The 19660-nt window shown below is 38.3% G+C and overlaps 1 protein-coding gene across 1 annotated transcript in view; it reads right to left on the bottom strand.

The window, feature by feature from the left end:
* LOC124717037 (uncharacterized protein CG43867) overlaps positions 1-19660 on the bottom strand; it is a 594156-nt gene that overhangs the window by 51481 nt on the left and 523015 nt on the right. The window contains exon 18 of the mRNA XM_047243692.1: positions 1397-1710. Coding sequence (XP_047099648.1) covers positions 1397-1710 — 314 coding nt within the window. The remainder of the gene's footprint in view (positions 1-1396; positions 1711-19660) is intronic.

Below are 19660 nucleotides of genomic sequence, written 5' to 3'. Positions count from 1 at the left end.
GATTCAGCGCATTTGTCATCCTACAAGTGAAAGACGCAATCCAAACTGCAAGATTCTGAACATGAAGCATGGAGGATGAAACATTATGGTATGGGGACATTTCTCCATCAAAGGTGTGGGTTTTTCAGTGCGCTTAGAGGATATCATAAAGGTCCTGACTGTAGCAACATTTTAAGAAAATATATGCTACCCTATGCTGGAAAACTTATACCACAACATGGGACATTTCAAAATGACAATGTTCCAGACTAGATTAAAATTGTGACACAGACATGTCACAGTTCACATTTAAATCCAATAGAGCAAGTGTGGGAGCCACTGGACAGATCTGTTGGATGAAGAAATACTAAAATAAAGCCAATTTCCATGAATACTTCAGTCTGAATGGAATAAGATTCTTCAAGGCAAAATATTATGTGTAACTGAATTTATGTCCCCATGACATGCTGTTGTAATAGCACCAAAGGATTTTGCAACAAAATATTAACATTACTTGTCACACAGAAGTGCACCTATTTTGTTTCTTCCCAATGTATTAAAGGTTTGATTTATTCTCAAAACAGTTATGAGGTGCAAATTTCTGAACCTTATTTGTTTAAATTATTGAATTTTACTTTCTAATGCAAACATATATTGTGACTACACACACATACTCTCAATTACACCCTTTTTATATTTTTTTAATTTTAATTTTTTGCTGCCGTAAATTTACCCTTACCCTGGAAGTGCGGGTGAGCGATATTCTCACATTACAACATGAGAGTAGCAAACAATATGTTGCTCAAACGCTGCAAGAGCTGCACTGTATTTTGTTTCAGTATTCATTGTAAGTACCGAATTTCGCATATACTATGATGATTACAGTAGAATTTATTATAAACATTAGTTAATGATTTCAATTATGCTGTTGTAATTAGATTTTGCTTTTGCACAACACTATTCCATTAATGTGTACTTTAATTGGAAATTATCTGCATAATCTGATTACCCGTAGTTTTTGAGTCCCCCAATTACTGCAGGTAATTGAGAGTTTACTGTATAAAACATTTGGAAATTATTAGTTTACTAATTATTTTTGTTAATTATTTTATAGTAATATGTATTATTTTAATTATAAAATATAATCCTTATATAATATGATGTATTATTTTATGTTAATTTTTACATGTTTCTTTTTCTATGTCTTTTATTTATGTTTTATCCAGCCGACAATTCATGAAAAGATTCTTTTATCTATCCGATTTTATTATATTTTCAAACACAGATTTTTTAAAATATATATTTTGTTGTAAAATGTGATACAACGTTATATGTGTACAATAGTTAGCAGAATACTACCAAAAAAACAGTTGACAAAACGATCATGATTAAAAGACTTTTGATGAGCACTACTAACTTTGTGTCAGAACTGCGGTGCAGGTGGCACTTGAGGAACCACAAAAGGCGGTTGTTGCGTGGCACGAAGAGCGAGACGGCGAGTGCGAGCAGCTGCCAGCCCTGCACGAACACAAACGTGGGCGGGTTCGTCTTGCAGTCGAGCAGGACAGGTGCGGGTGGTGGCGTGGCCTGCAGCGACGTGGGGGAGCCACCACCGCGCCCACCACCTGTGCCGCCCGCTCCCGCCCCACTGCCGCTGCCCCCGGCACCACTCCCCCCGGATGAGGAGGAGGTGTCGCAGGCAAACAGCGACTGCGTCGCACACAGCAGCAACTGCGAGAGAGATGCAACACAGAGTTAAGGTGTGCCTGGGTGGACACTGTACATGTTTAAACATTGAGCAAATTATTATATAAAAATGTTTACAGAAAGCTCCCAGTTGTCTGGGTGCAGATTATGCGACTTGCAGATTATCCATGCTTGTTAAAGCAATTTTTGTAAAGCCAAAACATGAAGCCTGAAGGATCCTACCATAATTATAATGTTCAGAGTGAGTCAAAAATTACTTTACAACTTTTGAATGATATAGAAATTTCTTGAGATAACTTACAGAATTGGTAGGTGTGTCATTCTGCACCAAACAACATCACATTTAATGCACATAGAGTATTACTATCCCATTCCATGACCAGATGCACCATTGTAATTCACAGTTAAAATGGATAATTTCACTGGTGTGGGCCATGCTCACTGTGTGTTTTAGTTTCATGGGATGGACTCTGCAGTAACTGTTCGGCATAAATTTTTCATACAATGTATTAGAAAACCTCTGAGCAAGCCTATCTCATTCCTTCACAGAAGTTCGAGGTTTCCCCAATAATCGGTTCCTATGACAGTGGATTGACTGTTAAGGGCCAATCACGTGGCCAACTCACCCCCCAGACTTGAAACTACCGGATTTCTTTCGCTGTGGCTTCATTAAAGACAGTGTGTATGTTTCTTCCCTATCAAATGATGCAGCCAGTCTGATAAAAAATTTATGCTGCCATTGCACAAGTTGTGCCCAATTTGCTGCAGCAAGTGTGGGAAAAAACTGATTACTAGTGGGACATTTGCAGCATCAGAAATGGTAGTCACAAATGACACTTGGCACTTTTATGAGAAACTTGAGATTGTTTGCTACAAAATGACACATCTACCAATTCTATAAGTAATCTCAATACATTTCCATATTATTCCAAAGTTGTAAAGTCCTTTTTGAATCACCTTGTATATTTTCATTTAGAATGTAAATTTCTAGTTGTGAAGACATGGATAACAATAACACCTGTGAATTACACAGCAGCACTTGTGAACTGAGATTTATGCAGCTTCACGGTGTGGATATAGTACACAAAATGTAGATGGCAGAGAGTATATGAGGTAACCAAGGAACCCATTACCATGAACAAATTAGCATCGAAATGTATTTATCAGTTATTAGAACACGCAAGACAAATTCGTTTGGACTACACCACAGTTCTGACTCTTCAGAAAATGAGTTTGAGTGTCTGGAAAAAGTGAACTGAAAGCTAGTGATATGAAACAAAGCATGTTTGAGATGTTTCTTACAAAGAATCATATTTAATGTAGTAGGCTCTCAAATATGACATGTATCATGTTTTGTAAATAAATTAAACAGCAGTTTGTGCTAGAGATTAATGTATTTTGGATTATCCATGTTGTCTGGTAACCTAGAGAGTCTTAGACCTGCATTAATGCAGATAATCATGAGCTTGCTGTACCTACAAGTATTCAGTTCTTTTAAGGATGAATGCAAGAAATATAGGGGAATGTGATTGCTACACTAGGATTAAAGTAACTTCTTGAACAGCTGGAAGCAGAAATGAATAATGCGCTCATTTCAAGGATTGGTTTGAAGACTGCATTTAATTACTGGTAAGTGTGTGCTGTTGCCTTCCTGTGACCTTTGAACTGAGTTATCCAGTAATGTAAAAGAAGCCTCCTACAGTGTAATGTGGAATCTGAACCACGAAGCATTCTGGCATTTTTGACCAATACCAATCATTTCCAGAGGTGAAAGAAGTGATGACTTTCAGATACAATAATAGAGCTGATCAGGGAGGGAACCTGAGAACATGGGATTTGCAGTTCACCAGTTACCCACTGTATCACCAATTGCAAAAATAAAGTATTAAAAATAAATGAAACTTACAAGGAAGTGCCTGCTGACTTTCTCACAGCTCCTGCCTGTGAATTCTTGACACAATAGTCAGATAAATCCGTAACTCACCTCCCCATTCTACTGGCTGTCACTGTAATACTCCAAGCAAGAACGGAGGTTTGAACTATACCTACAGAAATGCTTTTGGCTGCAATATCCTGATGTTAACTAGAGCCCACTCTTCAAATTTATTATCAAGACAGTTCCTCACATAGCTTATAAGTAGAAATTTATGAGCATGCCGATGGACAATCAAATCTGAGTAACTGAGGAATAATCCTAGGTGCCACACAACCATTCTGAAGTTGCATAAAGGACAAGCAGTTTTGGCAGGAATTAAAATGTCGGAAGCTCAAACCAATTTCTTGAGAAGAGCAATTTTCAATGCTCGAAGTGAATTACATCTTTCAGGTTGCCAAAGAAAGAAATCAGGCAAGTTGCAGCAGGAGAATATAGGCTCATTTAAGATAGCATTCTGTCTGTTGCTTCAAGGCTTGCCAGTATGCACTGAGGAAATAAATGATAGCGCCAAATTGAAATTGAAATGAGGCACAAATTAGCTAGTACAGACTGCAGACTGTATGTGGCAAGAGCTTTAGTGGCTGCTGTGGGTTTGTACCACATCAAATGGACAGACTGTGTGATGTAAATAGACTTCCCAAACTATATACAGAATAGATTGGGTGTATAAAATGTTTAGTGAAAGCATTACTGTCATAAACATAAATCAGAAAGATCTAACAGTATGCCCAACAGAAGTTTGTTTCTGCACAGAATAACCAAAATCTCGCCTCATTCTGATATGCTGGGGGTATGAGTATTAAGGCAGATGTTGTTTCGAGAACCAACAAACACATCCCAACCAGCTACTTGCCCCACTCTCCCATTACCTGAGCTGTTCAGTTCAGAATATGGAGAGGCATTCTGTAAACCCAAAGAGCAGCACTAATCAACGTCTCTCTCTTACTCGAGGTCATCACACTTCAAAACCACACATCATACTACAACCTGGATGCCTTTGTGTCACTAGCCACAACTTTTGTAGTTGAGGAAAGGAATAAGAAGTCTTGAGATAAACCGAGATACTTAGTTACGCTAAGAGATGAATGTTTTCATTTTACACTGCTTTCTTTTTACTTCAAGGTGGGACACAGAACACAATTAAATCACTCAGTATATTTAATTTCTGAGTAGTCTCCAACACTCTCCCCTTCTGTCCTTAGTTTAATGAACACTCAGAAGGACAATCTAGATTACTGCCACAATGGTCAAATTAATGATCTTTCCCTCATGGGAGGCCACAGTCATATGGAATTTTTTGAAAGAAATTTCCACCATTTCCATGTTAATTGTTCACTTATTTTACACAATCATTATTTTGGCTTTGTGGCTATTCTCAAGTGAAAACTGAAACATTAAAATATGTCTGACCTGTCTGTGACATGTTATTGTCAAAAAAACATTTCTGGTCTTATAAATCATAGTTGTATTACAGGGTATGAGTACATATCCAAGATACTTCATATTGCTGACATTGTGCACAATTAGAAAATACTAACATACTGCATGGTATATATATATTTCTGTGACCTGCATTTCACAGTTTTGGTGCTATTTTTTTCCAGTTTTGATTTTTTTCCAGTTTCATTGTTATTTTTTTCCAATTTTGGTGCCATTTTTGATGCCGTATCAAACATAGTTATGTGGGAAATGAACTGTCATATTAAGATTATGCACAAACCCCAGCCTTCAGCAAATAAGAAGTCAAAATTCAAACTGCAACATTCAGTAAATATCAGTTGTGGAACATCCTGGCAGGTTAAAACTGTGTGCCGGACCGAGACTCGAACTTGATTTGCCAGTGTATAAGATGCACCAGCATAAAAGATGACCCCCCTCTTTAAGACTTTTTCACAGAAAAAATTTCTGACTTAATACACCTACAGCAAGACAATTATAGCACATACATGCATGTACATAAAATATTTAGGAAATATAAGTTTAAATTATTTAATCACTGTTTCACTTTTGATACTCTGTCCAACTCACAAAGTTGAGAAATACTAGCTCTCTACCTCCTTCCCGACAGTGTAGTTTCAGAATCTGGAGACTGCATCCATCTGTTCCACTCCTTCTTCATTAAGTCCTTTAAAAGGTTTGTTGATACTTACATCTAATGGCTGAAGTAAACTAGTAAGCCCTTTTTGCATTACAGCTGAGTCTTGAATTCATTTGGTTTATTTCTAACTTCTTCTGTTTTGTAAGAATGAAACTGATCCAATACTAAGAGGGCAAGCTTCTTCAGTAAACCTCCAGGTCACCTAGAGCAAATTTTATCTACCCATGCTTTCATTCCTCCACCATCAATTCATCCAGCTTTTGTTGTGCACATAGACAGTTATTGCTTTTTGCAACTGTTCCTTAGGAAGCACCTTTCTTTTAAAAATCAAAAGTGGCAGCAATTTTGTTCCATCAGCACAGCAAGATAAAATGACTGTGTAACGATTCTTTTAGTGCCCTGAAGTTTTAACAGTGACACTTTTTGTACCCTTGGAGTCCACAGTTCTGTTAGAAGGGACGTCAAAGGCTAGCAGAGTCTCAACCATGTTTACAATTTGTGAAAGTTCAAACTTTTCTCTTCGCCTTGTGTTAATGGCAAATCAATGAAATTCAACAACTTGTTCTTCATACTTGGCTGACACCTTCTGTGATTTTTGTCTTGGTCCACATACAAAGCCAATAACTCTTTGTAAATCTTGAACACCATGACGTTGAACCATTTAAGTTGGCGATTCCTTTGTCAGTGGATATTGCTTTTGCTTGATGAATGATCAATTTTGCAGAAACTGAAATTCCTGCTTGTCCATTTTCTAAAATTCCAGGTACTGAGTTCTGCTTCAAGTTTTGGCCATTTAATAGTTTTGGTTCCCAGATTGTGTTTACTGCAAGGTGCTTCCTTTAAAACATCTTCCTGATTCCACCTGGTTCTTATCATTTTTTCGGTAGGAGGTAGCCCAAAATGCCTTTCTGCAGCCCTGTTTCCTTGTTCTTTTGCATAGGCAGTCACTTTCAGCTTAAAAGCAATAGTTTAGCAATGCCATTTTCCAGCCACAATGTAAGTACAACACAAGTGGATCTCCACACTAAACACAGTAATAATTGAAGCTTGAACAAAAATTATAAAAACTATTAAAATGGTGTTTGTGCATCCACTGAACACTATACAACTTGAATGCTCAAAATTCACAACTTGCTATCAGCCTATTTTTGAAGGCAAAAAAGTGTGTCATATATGGCAGAAAATATGGTATTCCCATGAAGGAGTTATGCAAATTGGTCACAAATTAGTGTTCGTACAGATACCAACAGAAAATTCAAAATTTTAAACATTGATGGTCAATGGATGAATGTGTGATGATGCAGTGCAATTTCATGCCACAGTGGGCAAGGATAATAAACAGAAGATATGTCAACACGGGGTGTCTTTGTGACTTTCATTCTGTGTACTCAGATGGAGAGTAACTATACCTCGAAGACAGGCACGTGAACAATATATGTGCCCCAAAGACAGGCGGGTGAACAATGTACATAGGCATCAAAATTTGAGAGAGGGCGTGTAATTGAGCTCAAAGAAGCAGGATTGGAGTAATTGGTGAATCACTCGACATTAGAATAGGAGTGATGTCACTATTCAACAATGTTGGCAGGAATGGGTGAACCGTGGACGAACAACAGTGTCAAGAAGGAAGTGATTGATGTAGAGAGATGACGGAATGTGAACACTGGCATTCTTACAGTGGAGCAGCAGACTGACAAGAAGACATGATGGATTTGGAGTGTGGGAGACCTCTGTCTGGCAAATAAGTGAGAAACACCTGGGAGGTGGGGAAGTCATGTGCACCCGGGATCAACACAACAGTGGGAACAGTGTTCTTCCCTTCACAGCCAATTTGACCTTACTTTAAAAAAAAAAAAAAAAAATAGGACAAAAATTGCTCAATTTGACTGTTAATTGTTTATTTATTTTACACAATCATGATTTCAGCTTTGTAGCCATTCTCAGTTGCATGTTGAAATGTTAAAGTGTGTCTAACCTGTCAGTGACATGTCGTTATCTAGAAAACATTTTTCTAGTCTTATAGATCAGCCGTCATATTGCAGAGTACAAGTACATATCCAAGATACATAATACTGCTGACATTGTGCACAATGAGAAACCATTAACATGTAGTATGGCATATTTAACAGCAAATATATTCTTGTGACCTGCATTCACACCAAAACTGTGAAACAAATAGTACTGCAATTAGCAAAAAATAAATAAAATAAAATAAAGTGCACGTGGCAAAAAATAATACCAAATCTGGCAAGGGAAAAAATCACAGAATGTGGCAAAAAACAGTTCTGTATTTGACTAAAATGACATCAAAATTGAGAAACAATATCGACAAAATTGGAAAACAACACCAAAAAGGCAAAAAATTACACAAAAATTGACAAAAAAGTAGCATAATTGGAAAAACGCCGAATTTTGCTAAAATAGCACTGTATTTTCAAGAAAAATAGCACCAAGAATGCAAAAAATAACACCAAAATCCGCAAAAAAATAACAACAAATTTGGCTGCAAGATAAAACAAATTTTTCCTGTCCCTCGGTGTTAGCATCTACCCTAAAAGGACTCTTACTGAGATTACTGGCCATAATAAAAAAAGCCAATGGCAAGAGTGGTATTTGTTAAAACATGAACTTTACTTTTTAATTGAGGTCCATTAATTTTGAGGCAGTACACATTTATACACACCGTTAAAAAGCATTGCTGGAAAATGTGCTAATCGTACACAGGATGAACCCAAACGCCACTGAGAAAATTTTAAAAGCTGTTCAGTGATATTTGTTGAGTATTTTGGTATGAAGGCCCTGTGGTCTCCAGTGGTTCATTACAAAGAAACAATCTAATTATGATTCAGTCAGTCGGAAGTCCTAGTTAGCTTTGTTTCTGTGAATACCTCCACAACATGGAACATAAGACAACTCTCAGAGAGACAACATAGTGCTATTTGGTGCTACGCTTGCCATCGCTGCAGGAACAGCATACCACAGCTTCGCACTTAGTGAACCCGTTTGTGAGATGCATATTGGCCAGCTCTTCATTTTTAAACCTGTCTATACTGATACAGGGTGTTTAAAAAATGACCAGTATATTTGAAACGGCAATAAAAACTAAACGAGCAGCGATAGAAATACACAGTTTGTTGCAATATGCTTGGGACAACAGTACATTTTCAGGTGGACAAACTTTCGAAATTACAGTAGTTACAATTTTCAACAACAGATGGCGCTGCAAGTGATGTGAAAGATATAGAAGACAACGCAGTCTGTGGGTGCGCCATTCTGTACGTCGTCTTTCTGCTGTAAGCGTGTGCTGTTCACAACGTGCAAGTGTGCTGTAGACAACATGGTTTATTCCTTAGAACAGAGGATTTTTCTGGTGTTGGAATTCCACCGCCTAGAACACAGTGTTGTTGCAACAAGACGAAGTTTTCAACGGAGGTTTAATGTAACCAAAGGACCGAAAAGCGATACAATAAAGGATCTGTTTGAAAAATTTCAACGGACTGGGAACGTGACGGATGAACATGCTGGAAAGGTAGGGCGACCGCGTACGGCAACCACAAAGGGCAACGTGCAGCTAGTGCAGCAGGTGATCCAACAGCGGCCTCGGGTTTCCGTTCGCCGTGTTGCAGCTGCGGTCCAAATGACGCCAACGTCCACGTATCGTCTCATGCGCCACAGTTTACACCTCTATCCATACAAAATTCAAACGCGGCAACCCCTCAGCGCCGTTACCATTGCTGCACGAGAGACATTCGCTAACGATATAGTGCACAGGATTGATGACGGCGATATGCATGTGGGCAGGCAGCATTTGGTTTACTGACAAAGCTTATTTTTACCTGGACGGCTTCGTCAATAAACAGAACTGGCGCATATGGGGAACCGAAAAGCCCCATGTTGCAGTCCCATCGTCCCTGCATCCTCAAAAAGTACTGGTCTGGGCCGCCATTTCTTCCAAAGGAATCATTGGCCCATTTCTCAGACCCGAAACGATTATTGCATCACGCTATCTGGACATTCTTCGTGAATTTGTGGCGGTACAAACTGCCTTAGACGACACTGCAAACACCTCGTGGTTTATGCAAGATGGTGCCCGGCCACATCGCACAGCCGACGTCTTTAATTTCCTGAATGAATATTTCGATGATCGTGTGATTGCTTTGGGCTATCCGAAACATACAGGAGGCGGCGTGGATTGGCCTCCCTATTCGCCAGACATGAACCCCTGTGACTTCTTTCTGTGGGGACACTTGAAAGACCAGGTGTACCACCAGAATCCAGAAACAATTGAACAGCTGAAGCAGTACATCTCATCTGCATGTGAAGCCATTCCGCCAGACACGTTGTCAAAGGTTTTGGGTAATTTCATTCAGAGAGTACGCCATATTATTGCTACGCATGGTGGATATGTGGAAAATATCGTACTATAGAGTTTCCCAGACCGCAGCGCCATCTGTTGTTGAAAATTGTAACTACTGTAATTTCGAAAGTTTGTCTGTCTGAAAATGTACTGTTGTCCCAAGCATATTGCAACAAACGGTGTATTTCTATCGCTGCTCGTTTAGTTTTTATTGCCGTTTCAAATATACCGGTCATTTTTGAAACACCCTGTATATGGAGTCCATGCAAGATATGGTGGCTGATGCACAGTGACCAGTTTTCTTTGGAAGCACTGGGCGAGTTCATTCGTTTGCTCAGAATGGAAAACTGACAGTGTTTGCGTGCTTTTGGCCAATCCACAACATGATGTAGTGACTGAATTGAGGGATATGCCCTGCAATATTTCTCAAATGATTTTCCATAAACTAATTGGTAAAAAAATTTCATTTCTGCATTTATGTCAGCTTCTTGATGGCATGCCCATCACTTCATTAATGGTAACAGTTATTGCAATATCTGCATTTAAGTAAGACACTATGCGAAATTTAAAAAAGTTTGCAATCAAAAATAGGGATTGGTATGATTTTGCATTTGGTTGATATTATATAATGTGTCACTGCTTATGAAATTCAGCTGGCGTATTAAATTTTTACAACATTATGAAAAGGATAGTTGCTACTCACTGTACAGTGGAGATTCTGATAGGTACAACGAAGAGATTGTCAAAAAGTGAGCATACGGCCAACAAAGCCTTCGTCAAAAATAGACAGCATACGCACACACACTCAAGCAAATGCAATTCACACACACATGACCACAGCCTCTCACAAACTGTGGTCGTGTGTGTGTGTCAGTTGTGTTTGCATGAGTATGTGTGTGTGTAGGTTGTCTATTTTTGATAAAGGCCTTGTTGGCCGTAAGCCCACTTTCTGACAGTGTCTTTGTTGTGCCCATCAGTGACTCATCTCCGCTATATGGCAGCTATACTTTTCGTAGCACTGTTGTATTCCAACCAGAATTTTTCAATGTTTGATATTGAATTTTTACTCAGAGTTGGGTGTGAAGTTCTCTATCTGTCACCAGTCTAGAGAAAATTGATCTGATGTAGCATGCTCATTTCCTATCCTGGATGCCTACAATGAAGCCAGAATGAAATATCCACAATACTCCTCATATTTCATAAACAGTTTGAGAACAAAATGAGATTTTGGCAAATGATAGCACGCAAAGAGGAGACTGTTTTGCCTTATAGTTATTATGCAAAACTTGTCTGCCCCCAGTAGCTGAGTGATCAGTGCGACAGAATGTCAATTCTAAAGGGCCTGGGTTTGATTCCCAGCTGGGTCAGAGATTTTCTCCGCTCAGGGTCTGGGTGTTGTGTTGCCCTAATCATCACCATTTCATCCTCATCAACGCGCAAGTCGCCGAAGTGGCGTCAAATTGAAAGACTTGCACCCGACAAACGGTCTACCCAACGGGAGGCCCTAGGCACACGAAATTTATTATTTATTATGCAAAACTTCATTATGTACCCTCTTATCCCACTAACTACAGACTTTTTCAATGAAAGAATGTAATTTTTTACAGACAATCAATGGCTGGTGAAACGAGAAATGCTGTGGGATTTTTCATAAGTTACTGACCTTACTTTCACTCTATGCCTCAGTTAATAAACTTAATAAACTGCGATTTCAAAATTCTTTCACAATTGTGTCTGCACAACATGTTTGTGAAGTGACATTGAGTAAACTTTGCTGCGTTTTGAAGAAAGAAACAAATTTTAACACAGCAACAAGAGAAATGTAGGTTTTACTCAAAATTAGACAGTCACGACAGTTCTCTGAAAGTTACAAATAGCTAACAAGCCAGATGAAAATAAATCACTGCTTCTATTGCATTTTCAATGGAATTCTTTCTAGATACTGTCAAACGGGGTGATTTTGGATGGTTTTGTTGTTATTTTGATTGCAACTTTCGTATATATTGTTATATTAAATTGGTTGTTATGGAAGTCATAGCGTATATGTGTAACGAATAAAATATCCCAGAACCAGAAAGTGTATGTGTAGGTATATTTATCTGAGGCAGATAAATAAAGTGTCCAAAGTCACCCCATGGATTGGGGTGATCTCGGACACATGTGTTTTTTAAATCTCTGTCCAAAGTTACAGTATACAGAGGGTGAATTCAGAAAGTTACTGCCTTTTTTAAAAATTCTACATGCCTTTTAGTTGATTTTGGTGACATTTTACACATTTTAAGGTAGCCCTTTGTTACGAATAAGTGATACGGAATGACGGTTTCATCATAGTTGATCATGTTGCTAGGTGAGAGATTTTCCAGCTTTGCCTTGATATTGGAGAAAAACATCTTAACAGTCTCTTTGTTCACTTCTGCATGAGCTCATTTAATATTTTCGTTTAAGCGAACGGAAAGATCTTCTGACTGTCGTTTGAGGAATAAATGCACCCATTCTCCTCCTGGCAAATTATTACGAAATTCCTTCTCTTTTCGGCCAGATTTATCAAGGTAGCCTGTAACTCAATATCTAATATCCAATTTAGTGAAGGGGAATCACCAATGTGCAGCCCTCAAGATACCTTGCTTCAACATTTCTTCTTCTTCTTTATTTAGCACTGGCTGTCCTCCCATTTTTTTTCGGATGTGCTTCCTGCACTTTATTTTGTAGGGTTGATTTAGGTATACCATACAAACCACATGCCTTTCTGTAAGATAATTTACCACTCTGAATATCACAAACAGCTTTATCTAAAAGTTCCGGGTCATAATTACACAGTACTGTAGCACCTCTCCTGCTCTTATATGTTCTTGGCATTGTCCAAAATCACCCCACACAGTACACAGTTTTGCAAAAACTTTCATTTTATAACCTTGCACGAGAAACTTGACAAACTTGTACATAAATTGTCTCAATGCTGTTAGCTACTGAATGCGTCAACAATTACAGTTACAATAACTTCCCACTCGACGCAACAATAGAAAGTTTCCACTTTACGATAATGCATGGATTTTTAACACTGAGACTGTTCATCAATTATTCACCTAGGGAAACAACTGACGCAAAATAAAAGTTGTGGAAAGCGATAAATGCAATCTTGTACTTAAAATAACTGGTGCACGGATGTTAAAATAAGTAACTCTTTGTTTCTATGCAGTGGCAAAGAGCAAATAAGCCATACTGTCCAAATTCGCCCCTGTGTCCGAAATCACCCAGTTTGACGGTACTAACCAAAGCACAATTGATAGATCTTTTTGAATGTTCATCATGCAAATGTGGGTGTGGAGAGGCCCCACTTAATATTTACAAAAATCTGAGTGTAGGCTTCAATTTAGAATGACACTTCCCCTCCAGCGCTCGGCATTTTCCACGCAATGGCTGCCCTCATCACCCACAATTACCACTCTCCCCATGCATGCCCTGCTGACTACAGAGCTTCTGGTCACATTATTATGCATGCATTCTGTCACTATTATTGTATAATTGAACTTGAGACAGAAGCAAGTGCTGTGAGTGCACGGCATGAGTTTGTTTCCAAACGAGATTCTCATTCTGTACTGTCGACATTTGTACTGTTGTGCCAGATTTTCAGTACAATATAGATACAAAGATAAAGAGGGGTACAAAATCAAAGCAAATGCAATTTCAGTACATGGGAGGCATTAGCTCCCTTAGACCAAAATACTCAGTAAATACCCCTGTCAGTGGAGCTCGAGTCAGCTGGTATAGGCAGGCTGGGTGTACAAGATGTAGTCTCATCGGGTCTAATGAATAAGGAAACTAAATAGCTGTCCAATACAAGGGCAGCAGCACTACACAGGAACTACTGAGAGGTGGAGCCACTGGTCCTGTGTCTTGCACGATACATTTACTGAAAAAGAACGAGTTTCAAAGGAAACAAATGGGAGTGGATTTGAACAGAATGAGGTGGACTTTTCTAAAGCTTTTGGACACTGTAAATGGAGATGAAACATTTAAAGCCATTATTACAGAAACATGAGACCATAGGCTAAACAATGACAGGAACATAATAGAATGCTTTTGACAAAATAAAACTATTCATAAAAGTCTCCTAAGAGATGTGATGAGATATAATGAAAATTTGATAGAGGTTTCAACTAGGTGGGCAGAGGAAAAATAAAATTGTTGAGCTTTTGTATTTGAACAGTGTGAAGACAACAACTGGATGGACTGTAAAATAAACAAAGAGAAGAATTAGATTGGCCTAGAGCAATTTTGATAGACCAAATAGGGTCTCCAAAACTGAGCTCGATATGTGCCAGAAATGGTAAGGTTATAGACAGAGTGTTTTGCCAGCTTTTTCTCACAGCAGTGAGAGATGTACATTGAATGCAAAAACCATTCGAAACCCGAGTTGTGTTGGGAGTTACTGGGAGTGACACAGAAATATGCAAATGGATCAGTATTCAAAATGAAATAAAGGTGTGGGAGGCAAGTGGTGGATAACCTTGATTGATGGTCCAATGGGCACTGCCTAAAAGACAGTACGAATCAAGGTTATCAGTTGTGCAAATTTATTATTTACTCGGTCAAATGCCTTTTTTAAAGATATGGATGCACTTTCAGCAAAGGGAGAGATCATGTCACAAAAAATGAATGAAAACAGAATGCCTAAGATAACAATAAATTATTGACCAATAGGGAGAAGGTCAATAAGTAGACAAACGAAGGTGGAGAGACCAAATAAAAACCAACCATAGGCAAAAGGGGCACTGAACAAGAGTATGTAACAGGAAAATTCTCAACACTTGAAGAACGAAGAAGAAGAAGAATGTGCTTTCTTTCGTTCCAACTATAGAAGATGCTTCCCTGGGCATAATGATTTAGTGTTTATGTCCAAGCACAGTTGTTCAGTGGGCACAGATTATCTTTCACTTGTTTGCTTATGAATTATTCTGCTTGCACTGTATTTCATATCTAATTTTCCACTTACAAAAGGTTCTCCAAAACCCAAGTATCTTTTACAGTAAATTAAAATTCTCCAAGTAATGAAACTTTACTTTTAGTGATGAAAATAAAACACACTTTTCCAATTGCGTGTGTGTGCGTGTGTGTGTGTGTGTGTGTGTGTGTGTGTGTGCGAGAGAGAGAGAGAGAGAGAGAGAGAGAGAGAGAGAGGTGTGGGGGGGGGGGGGGGGGGAGTTGGCTATTATTTCTGTGTAATGATCAATGATGGAATGTACATTATATGTGCACACAAGTACCATATGTTTTTAGGTGGTTTGAGACCATGCCTTAACCAGCCAAATACATTGTATCTTAAGAAATGTCTCTATAAATATGCCACATTATATAGTAGTTTTATATGAAAGCTTAAAACATATAAGACCTGTAGAACTATTACAATTCTTTTCTCTTTATTTATGAAGGTTTTAATAAAAGTTATTATCCCCTGTGCTGTATGCAGCATTTATCAAGGAACTACATTGCCCTAAATACAATTAATTGATATAATATCAGTCAATAGAGTTTTCAGGAATATTTTTCTTAGTAAATAAGAAAAAATAAAATTATATACGTATACAAATTTTTATGTATCTTCAATTACAAATCTTATGACAAAGCAGGCCATGAACAGTCACAAAAATCTATGCGAAAAACCACCAGAATTATATAATTAAGTACATAAATATGCTTTTTCAGCACTGACATGAAAACATAAATCACTATTGTTAAATTTAACATTGTAAATGACAGCCAAAGATAGAAATGAACAAACAATTACACATAAGAGGAAAAAAAGTAGGCCAGTTTTTTTTTCACTTCCAATAATTAAACAAAAAGAAGATAACAGTTCACAAACACCCAAAACATGCATCTGCTTGAAATTATCAATGAGTAAGTTGGAATGTGATAGATACAAGTGGAATAAGTATGCATTTGTGATAAGAAATGAACATAAAGCAGAAGCATTCATGCATATATCATTTTGTTGATTCATCACAAAATACAGCAACATGAACAGCTATATTCATGTATAAATAATTTAATTGGATAGATACAAAATATAGTCACCAAGCAGAGGCATAACATACATAAAAGACGGTCATAATTGGCATGATTTCAGAACCAGTGGCTCCTTCTTCAGGCAGAAGGGTTGAAAGGGAAGGAAGAGGGGTGAAGGAAAAGGACTGGAGAGGTCTACAAATAGGGACAGAGTTCAGGAAAGTCAGCCAGAACCACGGGTCAGGAAGACTTACCACACAGGATGAGAAGAAAAGACATTCCTTCTCTAGGAAAAGGGGTAGATTTGGAGAAAGTCAGCCAGAACTGCAGATCAGGGATGACTTACCGCACGGGATGACTAGGAAAGACTTTCCTTCTCATCCCGTGCAGTAACTCTTCCCTGACTCGCGTTTCTGGCTGACTTTCCCGAAGTCTACGCCTTTTCCTAGACCCATCCAGTCCTTTTCCTTCATCCCTCTTCCTTCCTCTTCACACCTTCTGCCATAAGCCTGTCAATTACAGTCATCTTTTATATGTGTTCTGCCACTGCTTGGTGAGTAGATTTTTTATCTATCCAGTTAAACTATTTTGTCAATAATTGATTGTTTTTGTTATTATATATTCATGTATAGATGTTCACCAAAGTAAGTTTAATGCTTCAGTTTGTCTATCTTTCAAATTGTACAAACTGACACTTTTTATACATGTAGCAGTAGAATCACAGATTAAAAGTGAATGCCAACATATCTTCATGAACTGTTTTTCTGAGTTATATATAAGAATTACTATCAACGAATAAAAGTAACTGCACTGAGCACTTTTGAATTCTTCTCCAGTGTAATTTATAATCACTGCAAAGGGAGCGATGTCACAGTACAGACATAACAGACAACATGGTGCAGAAACTACCAAAGGCAACCGAGTGTGGAACAGGTCAGCCTTTGCTGCAGATTCTGTTCTGCCACTATTGTGTAATTTCGTATGACAGTTTCGAGTCTATGCTAGTTGGTCACAGCCACATTTATATGTTTCATTAGTAAATGAAGATTTTGAAACTAAGTGTTCAATTAACTGAGATACTCTAACAAAAAAACTATTTGTGATCTTCAACCAAAGTGAGGAACCAGAAGAACCTCACATATGGGATCTTGGCAAAGAATGACAGTAACAAACGTTGTAGAATGTAGAAGATGGCTTGTCTGGAGAAATGTGAACCGTTGATGGAGAATCCAAAGAACAGAGACTGTTTGGGGCAACAAGAAGGAGTTTCAACAGAGTCAGCCTATTTACAAATCTGTTGAAGACACTACACCTAAGGAGGTGCAGGACTGTAGGAGATATTTCAAATGAAGTGACCTGAAAAGTAAGAGTAACCATATGGAATGTGACTGAAGCATCCTTTCTGTTCCTGATATTTGTGCAAATTTTGTGCTCTCTATGCACTGGTCAAATACGAGTAGGATGAGAAGAAAGTCACATTTAAGGGACAGGTTGTGAAACAAAGTGACACCTAAAGGAGGCTCAAACAAAACTTGTGAAATGGAAGACAAATTAATGAGACAAATACTTTTTCTCCAAATATGATGGAAGACCTTATTCAATTATCAGGAAAATATTGCACTGTAATTCAGTGAAACAGACTAATTGAGAGGTGCAAATATGGAAGAGCATGAACCATTTTACATCAGGCTGTATCCTATTCCTGTGGCTGAGCAAGCAGAGAAATTGAAAGAATGCTGAAAGCTAGAATTGTAGAATGATCTGATAATCCTCACAACAAACCACTGCACCTTGTGAATAAAATGGGCAGCAAATCACACGTCATTCTTTTCATTGTTGATGTCTGTGGCATCAAACAGATCAATTACAAGATGCTGATGAAGAAAATGAAGAAGCAAAAGACAAGTAAGGAAAGAAGGTGAAGAGAATGTATACCAGAGAAGACAAAGAAGAAGGAGAAGATTAGCAAGAAAAGAAGAAAAAGAAATAAGCTAGATAAAGAGAAATGCAGAGGAAACCACAGTACGAGTAGCAGAAGATAAGAAATAAAGGGGAAGAAAAAGGCACCTTATTGAATAAATGTAACTCAAATATGGTCAGTCTGGTAAACACTTCACCTGCCACAAATTGTGTGGAAAATATTAATACGCACAAAAATGATGGGATCATTGCAATGGATATATCACAATTTGCTGGCAGTTGCAGCGAATTTACAGATAGTGTCTTACCAGCAATTGGAAATATTAAGTGTAGCTCCATGAAGATTTTAGTATGCAACTGTAGAAACTATTCTCTGTCAGTGAGTCATAGATAATGATTAATTAATGAAGACATGAGCAAACGAATTAAAGAAATTTTTGGAAATGGACTCTTGCACACTTGATACAAAAGACTGTTGTATTTGGCCACAAATAAGTGAATTCAAAGCAGTGAAGGAGCTGGAACACACATGACCGAGCAGTGTGGGACCCAGAAGTGATGTTTTACATCTCTGCATCAGGCCAGTGTTTACGTAGATGACTAGTGAGCAGAGTTTTGTCTGTGCTTTTACAGACATTGCAGAGCAGTCCTCTGACTCTGCTGCCAGCCTTTACAAGTGTCGCAGAGTGATCACCTTCTGACCTGCCACAATGTTTTGATGAGACCTTTCCCTCATTGCTACACTGAGGTTACAGGCAACTCACCTCACCCTGCAATGCCAGCAGGAAAATGCAACACAACACTTCAATGACCATAGTTATTCTTATGGATTGTTGCTGACATTGATTCATTCTGTGGTTATCTGGTTCAGCACAAACATTTTACTAGTATAACATTGTAATTAAGAATTTTACAACTTTGAATGCCTAGGAAAAAAATGTTTGTCAGATAGCGCACCTTACCAAATTTTCAACATCAGTGTTCATTTATTTCTTTGACTGCTTCTTAATCTATTCTTCTTCAAACTGTAGTGAAAAAGTTGAAGGTCAATGGAAAATGACTGTAAATACTTGTAAACTATACAGGATGATTCAAAAACCATTTACAAACTGACATGGCACATAGGGCATACAGCAAGGATCAGTAAACATACAGGAACCAGGGGTTGCAAAGGAAATCCGGGGCTACTAAATGGCATGCAGTTATTTAGTCACATGCTACAAGTGGACACTCACTGCAGGAGATTCTCAAAGTTTTGTGCAGGTGCAAAGAGGCACACCTAACATTGATGCTGCATAGAATGGCGCACCCTCTCAAAGATATCTGGTGTATCTCAAAGACATCATGTTGATGCAACAATTCTTTCCACTATGTCCTCTGCAATGTAACAGGTGTTTCATACACAAGGCTCTTAAGATACCACCACAGAAAAAAATTGGCTGTGGACAAGATCGGATGTTTGTGGTGGCCATGTGGTTGGTTCACTGCAACCGATCCAGTGGCTGGGAAAGGGTTGCCTGCAGATTTGCCCTCACTTGTCTGCTGAAATGCATGGGGCCTCTGTCATGCTGAAATTGAATGCAGTGATGAATAGGCCTGAGAACATCACTCAGCATGTCAGGCAGAACCTCTCACAAGAATAAGAGATATGTGTGAC

The sequence above is a fragment of the Schistocerca piceifrons genome, chromosome 9 (genome assembly GCF_021461385.2).
Source record: "Schistocerca piceifrons isolate TAMUIC-IGC-003096 chromosome 9, iqSchPice1.1, whole genome shotgun sequence".
Taxonomy (NCBI): domain Eukaryota; kingdom Metazoa; phylum Arthropoda; class Insecta; order Orthoptera; family Acrididae; genus Schistocerca; species Schistocerca piceifrons.
The sequence above is the reverse complement of the archived record's forward strand: the minus strand, read 5'-3'. Positions and strand labels throughout refer to the sequence as shown.